At 43.2% G+C, this 20199-nt stretch overlaps 1 protein-coding gene across 1 annotated transcript in view; it reads right to left on the minus strand.

Annotated features, from left to right (window-relative positions):
• LOC126473272 (cell division cycle protein 27 homolog) overlaps positions 1-20199 on the minus strand; it is a 226379-nt gene that overhangs the window by 32906 nt on the left and 173274 nt on the right. The window contains exon 13 of the mRNA XM_050100226.1: positions 2273-2476. Within this exon, the coding sequence (XP_049956183.1) occupies positions 2273-2476 (204 nt within the window). The remainder of the gene's footprint in view (positions 1-2272; positions 2477-20199) is intronic.

Here is a 20199-nt window from a genome sequence, read left to right on the forward strand (position 1 = left end):
TGTGAATCTGTGAAATTCCTGAGAATCCACTTTGCCTTTTAGACTCATCATGTCCTTTTAGTCAGATGTGCACTCTAAATTGTTCTCGTGATCTGTTGCACGAGTGTGAGCATCATTTGTTTGGAACATCTAACATGCATATTCCAACTTGTTCTGCTTTAATGGTGTTTTTCATTATGGTAAACAAAAACTGAATCCATACCACAGCAGTGGGACCACAACAACAGCTCAGACAGCAGGGTGGAGAGCACCAACTGCTCTGGGTCACCAGAGGACACTTCCCCAACCATCCACCCAACTCTCCAACCCAAGTGGAAATTGGAAATGAACACTACATTGATAACAGATGAAGTAGTCCCCCCTCCTTCTTTTTTAAATTGAAGATATCAGGCTGAAAGGTGCACTTTTTGCAAATTTTTGATAATTTCAGGAATCTTCCATTCTCTGAAGCACAGAAACTTAGTGTCAGATGTAAAAAGATGTTTAACCAGTGAATACAGTAGGAAATTTAACACTCTACAAGAAAGGTGTGTAAGTGCTTTTTGTTATAGCATGCAAGGGGAAAACGTTAGTGAAAAAACTGAAACGAGAGAGAGAGAGAGAGAGAGAGAGAGAGAGAGAGAGAGAGAGAGAGAGAATGAAACATACAAACACACACTCTATGAAAGACTGATGCAGGAGATCAATCTGACTTCCCATTTCTGGACTAAGAATGTTACTGGTGAGTGCAGTGCCCTAAAATAAAACAGTGTAATGAAAGTAGGCAAGCCTGTGTGTTTCAAATGCCAGAGACAGTAGAGATCATTTTTATAGTGAAGACAGGACCATTCAGTTTCTGCATAGCACTTTCACAGTGATATTTCCACCCTCAAAGCCCAAATAATTTAAGGTGGTTGACTTCACTGACTATTTGAGTACTTTTGGACAATAAAATTTTGTATTTACAAAAGTTCTGTACAAGAAACAATGCTCATTGTGTTTCATTACAGTTAAGCTGGTCACCCTATTAGCTACAGCATTTATGTTACATTCCACATCTTTCACAACAACACTTGGGTCACCTACAAAGTGAACAATTTTTTTGTGTCATGTTTAGAGGCACATCACTGATATATATCACAGAAAGCAATAGGCCCAAAACAGAACCCTGAGGCACTCCCCACTTCACATGACCCCAGTCAGATTCAAACCTCTTCCCTGTTTGAAACTTCCTGGCAGATTAAAATTGTGCGCCGCACCGAGACTCGGACTCGGGACCTTTGCCTTTTGCGGGCAAGTGCTGTTTGTTGACACTGGAATGCAAACTCATGTTTCTATTAACTGTGTTGACAATAAATCTAGTCCTGAAAGTACTGAACTAGTACTTAGTAGGTTACCAACTAAAATGTCATTATACAATTTATGGGAGCAAACCTGAACACACAACAGCTCCTAATCTGATCCATTTTATGTAGCCTGCATCAAAAATAGCACCTTCATTTATGAATCTTATAGTAACATTCTAATGTGCCAGGTATTTCTGTACTGAAAAGTAATCTACTGTGATTTAGGATTTGTGTAAACACACGTATAACATTATTGTTCACACGCTAATTTTGAATTATCCATGTCAAAATCTGTGAACAACTGTGTAGTATCATTGAAACAACAAAACAGAATAGATTCCTATACATGATGGATAACACTGTTGGATAAGAAAGTGACTTACACATAATGGCACAGCAACTCAGTAGGGGGTATGGTACCTACTACCACCACATGTGACCAGTCAAATACTCAAATTGTGATTACAAAAACTGTGGCCATGTGGGATCACATATTATGCAGCAGTTAAACAAACCATATCCTTATGAAGTCCTTTTAGAAATTGTGTATATGTGGTCTCGCTATGCTCTTTTCCTGTATCACGCATACTAAAATGTTCTGATCTTTCAGAAACCTTGCATTAATATATCTCAGGTATGGCAACTAAGAGAGAGAGAGAGAGAGAGAGAGAGAGAGAGAGAGAGAGAGGGGGGGGGGGGGCAGTGGCACTGTCACAAGAGCTCAAGTAATGCCACATACGCACACGCACATGCACACGCGCGCGCGCACACACACACACACACACACACACACACACACACACACACAATATTTTTCTAATGTTAATTTTTGTTGTATTCACATGTTATTTGCTGGAAATACATTGAATAGGCTTTAACTTGGCTCATATTAAGTCTCAGCCAGAAAAGTGACATGTACAAATTATAGTGCTATATTCTCAACATACTTTCCCTGTTAAATAGTAGACTAGAGATTCTTTAGGAACAAGTTCTTTCAGTTCTTCAAGCTCCTTCAGAGCCTCTGTATTCCTCCCTGCAGCAAAGTAGATAGATGCTCTGTGGAACTTACAAAGTGGATTCATTGGATCATTTTGAATAGCTGCATTCAACGTTTGCAGAGCTTTTTCTGTCTTAAGAAGTGCATGTTGGGCCTGCAAAAAAAGAAAAAAGAAAGAAAAAAATCATAAAATGAAAATGCAATGCTTGTTAAGTTCAGAACAACAAAAAGTTAAATGTTGGCAGTACATGAAAGAATATAGAACACTGGAATATACAAATGCTTTGCTTATAATTAATCACACATGAAATGTAATAGTCACACCTACAAGTTATAACACAAGCCATTATATAATCATTGCAACTTCCTTGACCACCTTTTGACATACTGTCTGAAGAGAGTGAACAGAATTCTTCTACCAATTGCTGTTTGATTAATAATCTGACATTCACCAACACGTGTTTTTATAGAATTATCCTCCACTGTTCGTGCACTGGTGACAAACTTGCAGACAGAGATTAAGTGCACTCATTGCAGTATTTTTGGAGGATCTTTCTGTAGTGTTAATTGTAAGACAGGAATCCAACATCCACTTTCCTCTTCCTTGTTGAGGTTATAATACTTTTAGATTTTAGTGGCTTTTTGGAATGATTAGGTAAGGCAATTTTTTCCACAGTCAAAAGCTGAGTTTCAGCATATTTTCTACAATGTTCCACTTCACTCAGCACAGACTCATCCATGGCAAAATTCTCTGTCTGTCCCAGCCTCCAATTTTGTTTCTTGTCCTCTGACCCACCTAAGACACTCTATTAGTGTATATACTGTCTTTAATCCATGTTTTATGAGTACAGGACTCAATCTGTCAGACACACTAGAGATCTGTGGCAGAAAGGCCATAACAAAATTATTTAAAGATGTCCTTTCAGCATATGGTGGGCTTTGTCATAGTTTGTAAGCCCTTCATGAGAAATACACTGCTCCATAGGAAGCAATTCCAAATGTTTTTGAGTCTGAGAGGCTAGAATTCATATAATCATCTTACATGTGTTACAAGGGTGATGAATATGATCCTCACTTGGATAATTATTCAAAAGCTTATGTAAATAACGATTTTGTGCATAGGTTTCTGATACACGTTTTGTACGCCAAATTCAGGACATTTTCAAAACAGCTCACAGCACTTCAGGACAAGTCAGTAAAAATCGGGATGCAATAGAATTACCAACAATATAAGGTTAATAATAGGTTATTTTCAAATTATCTGCCATACTACCACAACAGGTCAACATATTATTACATTTACAACATGGATGTAAATATAAACACAAATTTCACACTTTTTGCATCGAAGATGATGGTACAGACTCATTGTTTCCTGAACATTACTTTTAATGGTGTGTGTATTCACTCTAGAAGTTTATTTTCACACTGCAGAAGCCTCTAGAAGGGAGGCTATTGTTCTCAGAGCTTCTACTGTTTCTCACTTCAGTTTTTTTTCCAATCTGTTCACAAAGCTTTAATTACCTGAAAACCCACTTTCAATACATGTATTAGAATCTAGAACAGCTAGTGAAAATTCAACCAAGCTTCTGACGGAGGACATCGAAAGGTTGAAAGAAGAGCAGCTTATTTTGTACCACCACAAAATAAGGAGTATGTGTCACAGATATGATAAGCAAGTTTGGATGGTAATTATCAAAACAAATGCTTTTTCATTTTGGTAAGATCTTTTAATGAAATTTCAATCACCAACTTTCTCCTCTGAATGTAACAATACATTACCGACAACAACCTACATAGGGAGAAATGATCATTGTAATAAAATAAATCAGAGGTCATTCATTTTTCCACTATGCTGTTCGACAGAGGAATGATAGAGAAATAGCCTGAAGGTGTTCTACTGTAAACTCTGCCAGGCACTTAACTGTGAATTGCAGAACAGTCACATAGATGTAATATATTTTACACAGATACAGTCATTGTGATAATGATTAAACCTTTTTGCTATTTTTCACTGACAACAACATTTGATTTCACATTCTAGTCCAGCAGAGTACCACTGCAATATTTACTTGCATAACAGTACTTGTTAAACAGTTCTATATTATCCACAGTGAAGTTCACGATTTTACAAAACTATACAATTCCCGGACATTAATTCAGTTGATGGTTTTATTTAGTGCAATCCGCTCTGTTACCTGAAGAAGTTCCAGAAATGGTTTACATTATTCACTAATATATCACGAATAAGTGTCATAGAAAGCTGTGGTGATATCGTTAAACTGATCAAGTGCCACTAAGTGTCTCATTTTCCAGCTCGCATAACTGCTGTTGTATTGCAGATGCCAAAAATCTTTTCTCATTTGTTGAACAACATATTAATTTTATCCATAAGTACAAATATAGTTACATTTTCTTTTTCAATGATTGGGGCAAAAAATACTTAACTAGATTGAAAGAAAGCGAAGAGTGACAAAGGAAAGTGGATTTTCGAAAAAAATCTCCACGATTATACATTACTTCTCAAGGAATAGGAAGCAGGATTTTAATGCTCAGAAATCATCGACTGTTTCCGCACCTGGTAGAAGAGAGAACTGTCTAGTTTCACAATAATCTAAGAGTTTCTAGTGTCCTACTTCTGTCACCTCACAGAATGGTTTTACTTTTTAAACGTGTGGAGCACAAATACGGAAAAACTGGTCCGTTTTACAAATGATGATCTGCACATCAGTGGGTAAGCTGTCTGCAACAGTTTGGACAGTTTTCTGCACAATAGAAGCAAGACATCTCACACCTATTCAATTACTACCTTTTTCAGTAAAGTTCCAGGACAGGTTTATTGTTTTTATTTTTTATTTATTTTTTTATTTCTGAGTTTGTAACACTAAACAGGAACACATTTTGTTTTTGTATTATCTGGTAGTGTGCATCCTTGAAATGACCTCTGCCATGTTTCTGCACAAACTCACTAGGTGGCAGAGCTGTGCCTAGCAACACACTGTTTCGTTTCTTGGCACATTAGTTACAGTGACACAATACATGCAGATTGTGAGCAAAGAGTGAACATTAAATTCTGCATAAATCTGGGGAAAAGCCCTTGTGAACCATGGACAATGATTAAGTATGCATATGCAGGTGAGGCACTTTCAAGAAGCCGTGTTTTTGAGTGGCACAAAAGGTTTTGCGAAGGCAGAGATTCAGAGCAATACGATCCCAGAGCTGGTCGCTCATCTACAGCGCATACTGCGTGTAATGTAGTTATTGCAAGGAGACCTTCATGTAACCGTGTGTGTGATATCAGAAAACTTAAGTTTAATCATGATGTGTGTCATATGATTTAATGCAAAGATTTATGGATTGCTGGGAATGAAGGTTGTTGCTACCAGTATGACACACACACACACACACACACACACACACACACACACACACACACACACGCGCGCGCTGAATGGTAGAGCATTGGATCACCAGCCTTGAAAAGTCAAATGACAACCTTCAAGAACAAAAACTATGTTGAAAGCATTCTTCGACAGTAAAGGATTAGATCATCATGATTATGTTCCTGCTGGTCAAACAGTGAACCAAACTCTAATACACTGAAGTTTTGAAATGTTTGTGATAAGCAATTTGATGTCGCTGCCCAGATTTTTGGCATTTTCAGGACTGGTTCTTACTGCATGACAATGCAAGATGCTATACTGCTTTTCTGTTACAGAGTATCTGGCCAGACATTCTGTTACTACCATCCCATATCTGATTTGCCTGACCCTTTGCCTAGTGATTTTTTATTGTTTCTGCGAATAAAAGGAAAGCTTCATCAAGCTATAACAGACATTGAACAGGCTGTGACAAATGAGCTTACCAGCATCACAGTTGAAAATTTCTTTGCTTGCTTCCAAAACCTTCAGAACCGGCAACTGTGCATATGTAGGCAAGGGGACTACTTTGATAGAAGCTAGGATGATTACTGATGTGCAATTTTCTATTAAAAAAACAAAAAACTACCACCATGGAACTCTTATGACAATGGGAGTATTTTCACTTTTTTCTTTCAACTTAAATAAGTTAAAAATCAAACAGCTTTTTACCTCCTTCCCTCCATAACTAGAATTTGTGTTGTCAGACAAAATTGCTACAGTATTTTTCTTAAGATATAATTTTTCCAAAGCCTTTAAGGTGTGGTTCACACTGAGGTGATACGATACACAATGCAAAATGCAATACGGCTCAGAAACAAAGCACATCGGAAGAGTGAATAGAAGCCAATTTGAAGCAACTTTACTTGTTCACTCTGGGACGGTAGCAATATGACACCGGCACATACCTCTGTCGTATCACCTAGCTCAACACGAAGTGCTGGCTGCTCCATGCAACTTGTGTTGTATGATACATGGGGAGATAAATTTCAAGTCATTCAATGAATCTCAAAAAACTGTTTTATGTAGATGATGCAAAGCATCTCTATTATTAGTTTCTCAGCAAAACTTATTTTTCATGTAAAAAATTAAAAACCACTGTTTTGAAATCACGCGCTCTCTCCATTACGCAGTCTGACAGTCCTGCTCGTTTGACTTTGAGGAAACTATTTAACTATTTGGGGGGAGGGGTGACTGTTTTTTTCCCACATTATTGCCCACAGTTATTGCAATACAATGCAAATAAGTAAACCACTAGACATACTGAAAAGTTTGCAGTGAAGAATGTAGTCGCGGGCCAGTATACGTCATACATTGCTGCGCGTGAAATATAGCTAATATATCAAAATTGTTTTTAATGGTGGAAGGACAGCAATGCTTCTTTCCATTCATGGGAAAATACACGAGATGTATTGTAGGTTGTCCACAACAAGGCTGGCAGCTACGTGCCACACATGACGCTATTGCCATCTGCTAGGGTTTGCTACGCAGAGTGCAGAGATGCCTCACGTTTCTCTTTTTCATCAAAGCTGCATATGAAAAACTTAGTGAAATGGAAAGACACCTTGAGTCATCAGATGATGATGCTTTCTCAGTCTGTAGTCCCTCCTTTCAGAAAATCTTGTGACAGGCAGAAAGAAGCCTGAAAGCTAAAGTCCCATTACATTTGAATGTGCAGCTGCATTAAGCTGGGAAGGACTGTTGGGATTTTTCTTATCATCACGACTTACTTCCATTTTTTAAAACACATTGTCTACACCTAAGCACTGCTACACTACTGGTCATGACATATCTACATCTACACCTAAATATACATCTTCACCAACATCCATATCTGCATCTACATTTTCATCTATACTCTGTAAACCTCTGTGACGTGTATGGTAAAGAGTACGTCCCATTGTACCAGCTATCAGGGATTCTTCCTGTTCCATTCACAGATGGAGTGCAGGAAGAATGATTGTTTGAATGCATCTGTGCATGCAGTAATTATTCTAATTTTATTCTCATGATCCCTATGTGAGCGATTTGAGGGTTGTAGTATATCCCTAGAGTAATCATTTAAAGCTGGTTCTTGAAAGTTTGTTAATACATTTTCTCAGGATAATTTACGTCTGTCTTCAAGAGTCTGCCAGTTCAATTCCTTCAGTATCTTTGTGACACTCTCCCACTGATTAAACAAACCTGTGACCATTCATGCTGCCCTTTTCTGTATACATTCAATATTCCCTGTCAGTCCTATCTGGCATGGATCCCAATATTCTAGAACCAGTTGCACAAGTGATTTGTAAGCAATCTCTTTTATAGACTGATTGCACTTCCCCAGTATTCTACCAATAAACAGAACTCTACCACCTACTCTACCGACGACTGAACCTATATGATCATTCCATTTCATATCTCTGAAAACTGTTACACCCAGATATTTGTATGAGTTTGCCGATTCCAACAGTGATTCATTGATATTATATTCATAGGATACTGTTTTCTTCATTTCATAAAGTGCATAATTTTACATTTCTGAACATTTAGAGCAAGTTGCCAATCTCTGCACCACATTGAAATCTTATCAAGATCTGACAATATTTATGCAGCTTCTCTCAGACAGTACCTCAAAGAGCCTGAGTTTATTACTAATATTGTCTGCAAGGCCACTGGTATGCAACATGAACAGCAAGGATCCCAACACACCTCCGTGGGCACACCCGACGTTACTTCTACATCTGACATGACTCTCCACCCAAGATAACATGTTGTATCTTCCCTACCAAAAAGTCCTCAATCCAGTCACAAATTTAAATTGATACCCCATATGATTGTACTTTCAACAATAAGCGTAAGGTTGGTACTGTATCAAATGCTTTCTGGAAATCAAGAAACACTGTATCTATCTGGTTGCCTTGATCCAAAGCTTTCAGTATATCATGGGAGAAAAGTGCAAGTTGGCTTTCAGGTATCACTGTTTTTGAAATCCATGGTAGTTGGCACTGAGCAGGTCATTCTGTTCAAGATAGCTCATTATCTCACTTCAAATCCAGCAAAATTTCTTGCTACTACTCCTCAAGCTGAATCATATACTACTTCACAAAACTGAGCAGTTGCAGGAATACAATCACAGGTTTATTAATTTGTAACCATTATTCATATATTTACTACATTGTTTGGCCGGTTGGTTTAAAAGAGGGGGTGAGGGACCAAACTGCTAGGTCATTGCTCTCTTTCTGATTAAAATAATTCCACAAGGGTGGGAGTAAAATAGTCGAGACATACAAAACACAGCTGGAAGGAAGGAGAAAACCACAAAAATGACAGAAGGGCAACAAACACCAAAATGGACAAAATCAGACAAGAAAACCACAGAGACACGCAAGAAACATGTAGAAGAGATCAAAACAAGAGGGAAGATTACCATGGCTGGCTGACCATGAGAATAAAAAGGAGAAGACAACCACTCTGCAAATCATTAAAACCTCCACCCTAAAAACACTAGGGTGGAGTACACAGAAGGGCAAAGGACACGGAAAATACGGAGGCACTGACTTGGGACACGGAAAATACGGCGAGACAGGAAGTTTTGGATTAAACTCGGGAACAGGCCCCAGAGACCCCACTCATACAATGTGGCAAAGCTATGATGTCACCAGGTCGTGTTGTATGCTTTACATGTCAAAAAAGATGGCAACCAGAAGTTGGCATCTGGAAAAGGCTGTTCGGATGGCAGACTCGAGGGACACAAGATTATCAGTGGTAGAGCGACCCTGGCGGAAGCTATCCTGACATGTAGGCAGTAGGCCACGTGACTCCAGGACGCAACCCGACTGCCGACTCACCATATGTACACATCAAGCCGGTTTTGACCGGGTTTGAGCACTGGAATGATGGTGCTCTCCCGCTATTGTGATGGAAGGACGCCATCATACCAGATCTGGTTGAAAATGACGAGTAGATGTCGCTTGTAGTCAGACGAGAGATGCTTAATCATCTGATTGTGGATCCAATCTGGTCCAAGAGCTGTGTCGGAGCAATGTGCAAGGGCACTGAGGAGCTCCCACTCTGTAAATGGGGCGTTATAGGGTTCACTGTGGTAGCTAATGAACGAGAGGACTTTCCTTTCCATCCACCGTTTAAGGGTGTGAATGGCTGGGGGGGTAATTCTCCGACGCAGAGGCTCGAGCATAGTGCTCAGCAAAGTGCTTGGCAATCACGTTTGCGTCGGCAGATAACAAGCAATTGATGTTAATACCACGGACACCTGTTGAGGTCTGGTACCCAAAAAGATGTCTGATCTTTGTCCAGACTTGGGAAGGTGACATATGGCACCCAATGGTCGACACGTACCACTCCCAACACTCTTGTTTCTGTCGTTTTATAAGTAGGCGAACACAGGCACAGGGCCGCTTAAAGGCTATTAGGTGCTCTAGGGAAGGGTGCTGCTCATGTCACTGTAGAGCTCGCCGATGGTCTTTAATTGCCTCAGCGACTTCAAGCGATCACCAAGGGACCATCTTTTGCTGGGGGCATCCTAAAGAACGAGGGATTTTGCATTTTCCGCTGCAGAAACGATCGTTGTAGTGATTTGCTCAACGACATCATCGATGGCACCATGTAGAGGAGATTCAGCGGTGACAGCAGAGGTGAAGGCTTCCCAGTCTGCCTTGGCTAAAGCCCATCTGGATAGATGTCTGTTGGCTTGATGCCAGGGGAGTGACACGAGGATGGGGAAGTGGTTACTACCACACATGTCATCATGTGCTCTCCGGTGGATAGATGGGAGAAGGCCAGAACTGCAAACCGAGAAATCAATGGCAGAATATGTGCCATGTGCCACACTGAAATGTGTGGGGGCACCTGGATTTAAGAGACAGAGGTAAAGTTGAGACAGTAAATTTTCTACCTCCCTATCTCAGCCAGTAAGCATGGTGTCACCCCACAAGGGATTATGTGCATTAAAATCAAAGTAAGAAAGGTTTAGGGAGTTGATCAATCAGTGCAGCCAATACATTCAGGGGTACTGCACCACCTTGAGGTAAATATACATTACAGACAGTTATTTCCTGCATTGTCCTTATCCTGACAGCCACAGCTCCAAGAGGGGTTTGAAGGGGCACAGGTTCACTACATACTGAGTTCAGCATGTAGACACAAACTCCACCTGACACACTATTACAGTCACTATGGTTCCTGTAATATCCCTTATTGTGTTTCCTGGATGGCAATGCAGAAAGCAGGTGTACAGCTTGACAGTTTCCGTAGCTCAGCCAAATGGTGGAAAAAACCACCACAATTCCACAGGATTACATGATCGTGAGACTGGGACGGCACACTCAATGAGGCAGTCTACGCCTCAGGATCACTTGCTGCCACCAGATGAGTAACTGGGCGATCTACATCCATTGTGACCGAGGGCCCAGTGAGATCTAGGTCCTCGGCGGTCGCCAAAATCTCCATCTCAACCTCAGACACAGAGCTTGTAGGTAGTGGTGGTGTGGGTGCCACCGCACTGCTTTGGTTCTTGGGGCTCTTTTTCTTTTTAGGTTTCTCTCGCTGGTCCTTTGGTTTGTCCGGCTGGGAGGGTTTCACCGATTCAGTCTCGAAGACTGAGGAGGACCGTGAAGCTCTACGACCAGCTACTTGTGGTTGCTTCAGCCATTGGAGGGGTGTCAGCTTTGCCACTGGTAGGAACCTGGGAAGGGAGTGACCCAAGGAATCCCTTCCTGGTGAGAGGAGCCAAAGAAGATTTACACTTCTCCGGCTGAGAAGTGGGACTGACATCTCTGATGGTTTGGTGTGGGGGAGGGGAGGTGCTCAAAGTAGGTTGTGCAGGAGCAACAGGGAGGGAAGTGCCGCCCACCATCAAGTGGGCAGGTGGAGTCTGACAGTTTGAGAGCCAACTGTACACGGTGAAACGGAAGATGGCAGAACCTCTGCCATAGCGGCGGCGTAGGTTGTCGCCATAAGCACAAGATGTAGCCTTTCATATTTTCTCCTAGGCTCAGTGTAGGTCAGTTGGTCCAGGGTCTTGTATTCGATTATTTTTCTTTCTTTCTGGAGAATCCTGCAGTCTGGCAAGCAAGGCAAATGGCGCTCTCCGCAGTTGACACATTAAAGCACCACATCAAGGGAGGGATATACGGCTTTACGTCACAGCGGTAGACCATCACCTTGACCTTCTCGGGTAATGTGCCACCCTCGAAGGCCAAGATGAAGGCACCGGCGGCAATCTGATTTGAGATAATATTTCTTAGCATTGAAGTTAGACCTTGACCGCTTAGAGACTGCTGGTGTTTGACCACCAGTAAGAGATGACGTACTACGCTTCATGGTGTGTCATCCACCCTGATGCCACCCCCTTCGAGCAGGGGCCTCCCCACGGGTGCCACCCAGCCGCAGCAAAGGCCACCTGGCAGGATGGCCATTGCCTGGAGTCCCGATGCCCCAGGGTGACAGGCATCTACTCCTTGGCATAAGTGGGGAGTTAACGGCGCAGGCATAAGGCCTGTGTGGTCAGGGGGCTACAACTAACAGGGTGCTTAGCAGCCCTACCAAAATGGACTGGCTAACGTGCTGGACATCAGGCGCAAAACGAGCTAAGAAGTCCATTATCGTCGATAGGGCAGAAAGTGATACTGCACAGAGGATGGAGGAAAACACACCCAGGAGAGTGACCTTGCCCAACAGCTGCAGAATGAGCGGAAGTGCAGATCCACCTTGACGAAGGATGCGAGGGGTCTCAGCGCATGATGGACACTATGCACCATGTAAGGCGACCTTCCCCAATTGGCTCGCTCTTCGGGAAAATTTTGAAAAATGGAGGTCAAAACCTACAGAGGATCATCACACAAAGGCTGAAATGTGAGAGACTCCTTTTAGTCGCCTCTTACAACAGGCAGCAATACCTCTGGCCTATTCTAACCTCCGGACCCACAGGGGGGTTACCCGTTGAATAAAGTACCATAAAAGAGGGTATTACCAAAAAAACTTTACACCATGGCATTTTTAATGTCATTCACAAGCTTTCAAATGTTACCTTATTTCAATAAGTAGCTTCTGAGAAGGAGAAATAGCAAGTCGAAAATTTGTGTCCTGATTTGTTAGAGTAGCTGATCCTAGTTTTTCCTATCAGTGGGAACAGTCTGGACTTATCCTAGGGTATTTTTCATGCTTTAAAATCTATCAAGAAACTGCTGTCAAACTCTGTTCAATATTTATTGCACTGTACAGGTGCACTCAGTACTTCCATTTTCTTCTTCAGTTTTTTGAGCTTCAAATAACAATAAACCAGAGTAATAGCCTTTTCAGAGAAGCTAACGACTTCAAATGAAACTGAAACAGAAATGTATGGAAAGTTCTGGCTGAGAATGGCGAATTATTTAGGAATAGAGAGACATCACACCGAAAGGCAGAAGTTTTGAACTGTTGACAGATACAAAAACTGAAGGCACAGAGCTTTGCTTTGCTAGCTTTCGGAATGAAATTCCTTTCTTAGGCTGTAGGCAAAACATGCAACACACACACACACACACACACACACACACACACTGTTGGGTGGGGGCTGGGGGGACATTGAGTTACCTTAGGTTTAATCCAGGGAGGTTATGGGAGTGAAGGATGTGCTGTAAGCATAGCTCCCATCTGCGCAGCTCAGAAAAGCTGGTGCTGGTGGTGGTGGTGGTGGTGGTGGTGGGGAGGAGGATCCAGATGGCATGGGTTGTGAAGCAACCACTTAAATCTCACACACTGTTATCTGCTGCATGTGTGCCACTGGATGGTTCAACTTGTTTTTGGCAACAGTTTGACAATGGCCATTCATTCTGGTTGACAGCTGGTTGGTTGTCGTACCAATGTAAAATGCTGTGGAGTGGTTGCAGCAGAGCTGGTACATAACATGACTGCTTTCACAGGTGGCACAGCCTCTGATGGCCTGTTTGGGACTGGAGTAGGAGGTACTGGGTGGGTGAATAGGGCAGGTCTTGCATCTGAGTCTTCCACAAGGGTATGCTCCCTGTAGCAGGGGATGGGGGTGGGAGTGGCACAAGGATGGACTAGGATGTTGTGGAGGTTGGGTGGACGGCAGAACACCACTTTGGCAGGGAATGGAGGTATCTTGGGTAGGATGTCTCTCATTTCAGGGCACGATGATAGATAATCAAAGCTCTGACGAAGGACATGGTTCAGTCCTGGGTGGTATTGGGTGACAAGGGGATGCTTCTTCATGGTTGGCTCTTGGGATGGATGTGAGGATCAGGGGAGTGTGGGAATATGGCATGGGACATCTGTTTGTGTATTACGTCTGGGGCATATTGCCTGTCTGCAAAGGCCTTTGCGAGGCCTTCAGTATTCTGGGTGAGGGAGTTCTCATCACTGTAGATGTCGCTACCATGGGTGGCCAAGGCATATGGGAGGGATTTTTTGGTGTGGAAGGGGTGGCAGCTGTCGAAGTACAGGTACTGTTGGTGATTAATGTGTACAGAGGTGTGGATGGAGCCATCTGAGAGGAGGATATCGACATGTAGGAAAGTGGCATGGTGGGCGGAGGAGGATCAGGTGAAGTGGATGAGAGAGAAGGTGTTGAGATTGTGGAGGAATGAGGATAAGGTGTCCTGGCCTTGGGTCCAGATTATAAAGATGTCATCAATAAACCTGAATCAGACCAGCGGTTTGGAGTTTTGAGAGGGTAGAAATGTTTCCTCTAGGTGGCCCACGAAGAGATTAACATAGGAAGGTGCTATTTGGGTGGCCTTGGCTGTGCCATGATTTTTTTTTTTTTTTTTTTTTTTTTTTGTATACTTTCCCTTCAAAGTTGAAGCAGTTATGGATTAGGATGCAGTTGGTTAGGTGTATGGGAAATGAAGTGGTGGGTTTGAAATCTGCTGGGCATTGGGAAAGGTAGTGTTCAATTGTGGCAAGGCCATGGGCATGAGGGATGTTAGTATGCAGGGAGGTTGCGTCTACAGTTACGAGTAGGGACCTGGGAAGTAAGGGTGTGAGGATGATGAAGGACCAGTGCAGGAAATAGTTGGTATCTTTAATGCGGAAGGCTAGGTTTCCGGATGCCATGAAGGGTACAGGGTGCACCCATCTGCAGGTGGTCGCTCATGTCGGCACCAATGATGTGTGTCGCTATGGATCGGAGGAAATCTTCTCTGGCTTCCGGCGGCTATCTGATTTGGTGAAGACTGCCAGTCTCGCTAGCGGGATGAAAGCAGAGCTCACCATCTGCAGCATCGTCGACAGGACTGACTGCGGACCTTTGGTACAGAGCCGAGTGGAGGGTCTGAATCAGAGGCTGAGACGGTTCTGCGACCGTGTGGGCTGCAGATTCCTCGACTTGCGCCATAGGGTGGTGGGGTTTCGGGTTCCGCTGGATAGGTCAGGAGTCCACTACACGCAACAAGCGGCTACACGGGTAGCAGGGGTTGTGTGGCGTGGGCTGGGCGGTTTTTTAGGTTAGATGGCCTTGGGCAAGTACAGAAAGGGCAACAGCCTCAACGGGTGCGGGGCAAAGTCAGGACATGCGGGGACCAAGCAGCAATCGGTATTGTAATTGTCAACTGTCGAAGCTGCGTTGGTAAAGTACCGGAACTTCAAGCGCTGATAGAAAGCACCGAAGCTGAAATCGTTATAGGTACAGAAAGCTGGCTTAAGCCAGAGATAAATTCTGCCGAAATTTTTACAAAGGTACAGACGGTGTTTAGAAAGGATAGATTGCATGCAACCGGTGGTGGAGTGTTCATCGCTGTTAGTAGTAGTTTATCCTGTAGTGAAGTAGAAGTGGATAGTTCCTGTGAATTATTATGGGTGGAGGTTACACTAAACAACCGAACTAGGTTAATAATTGGCTCCTTTTACCGACCTCCCGACTCAGCAGCATTAGTGGCAGAACAACTGAGAGAAAATTTGGAATACATTTCACATAAATTTTCTCAGCATGTTATAGTCTTAGGTGGAGGTTTCAATTTACCAGATATAGACTGGGACACTCAGATGTTTAGGACGGGTGGTAGGGACAGAGCATCGAGTGACATTATACTGAGTGCACTATCCGAAAATTACCTCGAGCAATTAAACAGAGAACCGACTCGTGGAGATAACATATTGGACCTACTGATAACAAACAGACCCGAACTTTTCGAATCTGTATGTACAGAACAGGGAATCAGTGATCATAAGGCCGTTGCAGCATCCCTGAATATGGAAGTTAATAGGAATATAAAAAAAGGGAGGAAGGTTTATCTGTTTAGCAAGAGTAATAGAAGGCAGATTTCAGACTACCTAACAGATCAAAACGAAAATTTCTGTTCCGACACTGACAATGTTGAGTGTTTATGGAAAAAGTTCAAGGCAATCGTAAAATGCGTTTTAGACAGGTACGTGCCGAGTAAAACTGTGAGGGACGGGAAAAACCCACCGTGGTACAACAACAAAGTTAGGAAACTACTGCGAAAGCAAAGAGAGCTCCACTCCAAGTTTAAACGCAGCCAAAACCTCTCAGACAAACAGAAGCTAAACGATGTCAAAGTTAGCGTAAGGAGGGCTATGCGTGAAGCGTTCATTGAATTCGAAAGTAAAATTCTATGTACCGACTTGACAGAAAATCCTAGGAAGTTCTGGTCTTACGTTAAATCAGTAAGTGGATCGAAACAGCATATCCAGACACTACGGGATGATGATGGCATTGAAACAGAGGATGACACGCGTAAAGCTGAAATACTAAACACCTTTTTCCAAAGCTGTTTCACAGAGGAAGACCGCACTGCAGTTCCTTCTCTAAATCCTCGCACAAACGAAAAAATGGCTGACATCGAAATAAGTGTCCAAGGAATAGAAAAGCAACTGGAATCACTCAATAGAGGAAAGTCCACTGGACCTGACGGGATACCAATTCGATTCTACACAGAGTACGCGAAAGAACTTGCCCCCCTTCTAACAGCCGTGTACCGCAAGTCTCTAGAGGAACGGAAGGCTCCAAATGATTGGAAAAGAGCAGAGATAGTCCCAGTCTTCAAGAAGGGTCGTCGAGCAGATGCGCAAAACTATAGACCTATATCTCTTACGTCGATCTCTTGTAGAATTTTAGAACATGTTTTTTGCTCGCGTATCATGTCATTTCTGGAAACCCAGAATCTACTATGTAGGAATCAACATGGATTCCGGAAACAGCGATCGTGTGAGACCCAACTCGCCTTATTTGTTCATGAGACCCAGGAAATATTAGATACAGGCTCCCAGGTAGATGCTATTTTTCTTGACTTCCGGAAGGCGTTCGATACAGTTCCGCACTGTCGCCTGATAAACAAAGTAAGAGCCTACGGAATATCAGACCAGCTGTGTGGCTGGATTGAAGAGTTTTTAGCAAACAGAACACAGCATGTTGTTATCAATGAAGAGACGTCTACAGACGTTAAAGTAACCTCTGGCGTGCCACAGGGGAGTGTTATGGGACCATTGCTTTTCACAATATATATAAATGACTTAGTAGATAGTGTCGGAAGTTCCATGCGGCTTTTCGCGGATGATGCTGTAGTATACAGAGAAGTTGCTGCATTAGAAAATTGTAGCGAAATACAGGAAGATCTGCAGCGGATAGCCACTTGGTGCAGGGAGTGGCAACTGACCCTTAACATAGACAAATGTAATGTATTGCGAATACATAGAAAGAAGGATCCTTTATTGTATGATTATATGATAGCGGAACAAACACTGGTAGCAGTTACTTCTGTAAAATATCTGGGAGTATGCGTACGGAACGATTTGAAGTGGAATGATCATATAAAACTAATTGTTGGTAAGGCGGGTACCAGGTTGAGATTCATTGGGAGAGTGCTTAGAAAATGTAGTCCATCAACAAAGGAGGTGGCTTACAAAACACTCGTTCGACCTATACTTGAGTATTGCTCATCAGTGTGGGATCCATACCAGGTCGGGTTGACGGAGGAGATAGAGAAGATCCAAAGAAGAGCGGCGCGTTTCGTCACCGGGTTATTTGGTAACCGTGATAGCGTTACGGAGATGTTTAATAAACTCAAGTGGCAGACTCTGCAAGAGAGGCGCTCTGCATCGCGGTGTAGCTTGCTCGCCAGGTTTCGAGGGGGTGCGTTTCTGGATGAGGTATCGTATATATTGCTTCCCCCTACTTATACTTCCCGAGGAGATCACGAATGTAAAATTAGAGAGATTAGAGCGCGCACGGAGGCTTTCAGACAGTCGTTCTTCCCGCGAACCATACGCGACTGGAACAGGAAAGGGAGGTAATGACAGTGGCACGTAAAGTGCCCTCCGCCACACACCGTTGGGTGGCTTGCGGAGTATCAATGTAGATGTAGATGTAGAATATGGACACCAGGAAAGGACCCCTTATCCTCATTCTGCCAAAATCTCAACACCCTCTCTCTCATCCACTTCACCTGGTCAGCCACCACCCACCGTGCCATCTTCCTAGATGTCAATCTCCTCCTTTCAGATGGCTCCATCCACAACTCTGTACACACCAACCCACTAATCACCAACAGTGCCTGCACTTTGACAGCCACCCTTTCCACACCAAAAAATCCCTTCCATATAGCCTGGCCACCTGTGGGAGATGGATCTCCAGTGATGAGAACTTCCTTGCCTAGAATACTGAAGGCCTCACAAAGGTCTTCACAGACAGGAAAAGCTCCCAGGGGCCTAATACACAAACAGATCTCCCATGCCACATCCCCACACTCACCTGATCCTCACATCCACCCTATGAATAAACTGCAAAGAAGTGCTCCCACTGTCAGCCAATACCACCTGGGACTGAAACGACTGAACAATGTCCTTCGTCAGGGCTTTGATTATCTATCATCGTGCCCTGAAATTAGACACATCCCACCCAAGATACTTCCATCCCTTCCCAAAGTGGTGTTCCGCTATCCACCCTACCTCCAGAACATGCTAGACCATCCCTATGCCACTCCCACCCCCAGTCCCCTGCCACAGAGATCATACGCTTCTGGAAGAACCACATGCATGACCTGTCCTATCCACCCATCCAGCACCTCCTACTACAGTCGCATCACAGGCTTATCCTACCCCATCAGAGGCTGGGCCACATATGAAAGCAGCCAGCTCTGCTGCAACCTCTGGACAGCATTTTACATTGGTATGACAAACAACCAGCTGTCAACCAGAATGAATGGCCACCATCAAACTGTCGCCAAAAACAAGGTGGACCATCCAGTGACACAACATGCAGCAGAGCAAAACAAGCAAGAATTCAACACACACACACACACACACACACACACACACACAATCAGCACCCCCACCCAAAACATGCCATCTCACACACTAACCTGAGAAATCGTGTGTTCAGCTGTCTGTCACCTGCCCCCTCCACCTGCACCCATAGCTGGCCCATGTATGGCTCCCTACTCTCCTACAAGCCACTAGACTCTTCCCCCCACCCCCATCCCCCCAAATTGCTCCTTGCCTTCCATCTCTCCCCATCCCTCACCCCACCCTACCCTGAGACCCCATCTCACCCCAGTAGTCACTGAGGGCCAGGAAAGGGCTGGCAGTCGAATGACCCCAACGTAGGGTGTGTGTGTGTGTGTGTGTGTGTGTGTGTGTGTGTGTTTCTCCTGCAGTTTGAGAAAGCAAAGCTCCGTACCTATTGTTCGTGTATCTGTCGATGGTGTAGTGCTTCTGCCTTTCGGTGAGTCACTTCTTTATCCCTCCATAATTTGAAACAGAAATGTGATTCATGCCGTCTTGTTGCTTATTGTATGGTGAGTTGCACTGTGTACTGTATTGTATTTCAAATCATACCATCCCAGTGGGCACATGGGCATCACACTGATAAACACCAGGTAGTTTGATCTTCACTGCAACGTGTTTTATCACATGTCGTATTGTCTCAGTGTGAACCCATACCTAAGACATACTAAGTCAAATGCTCTGCACTTGCAATAACAAAATTCAACAACTCCGTTATCTGATTGGTAAAATCTAACTGCTAAGGAAACTAGCTTTAAATCCCCATGGGTGGAAAAATCCATAATCACTGAACTAAACTGTGCTTCTTTTAGTACCTTCATTACTCGTTCCATGACAAATGGTGCAATCACATTTGTGATCACTGTTTAGTTTTCAGCTGCATGTGCAGTGGATTGTGCATCACCGAGTGGTATGCAAATGTGACTTCTTCAGCCGAAAGTCGTTTATCCACACTGAAATTACCTTCACTGATAAGTAGTTATCAATTTTTTATCTTTAATTGCTAACTTGAAGTGTAGTTTCATGCCTGTTGGAGTTAATGTGCGTTATATGTTGGAGCACCCTCCATGCCCAACGCGGAATTTCGAACAACAGACTGTGCATACAACATTCTCACTGTATCCTTTAAAAATGGGGATTCTTACAGCATTTTACTGTTTAGTTTGCACTTGCATTTTCCCACAATTAACACAGGTAATATTAAGATAAAACTTAT

Source organism: Schistocerca serialis, chromosome 4 (genome assembly GCF_023864345.2).
Source record: "Schistocerca serialis cubense isolate TAMUIC-IGC-003099 chromosome 4, iqSchSeri2.2, whole genome shotgun sequence".
NCBI lineage: Eukaryota > Metazoa > Arthropoda > Insecta > Orthoptera > Acrididae > Schistocerca > Schistocerca serialis.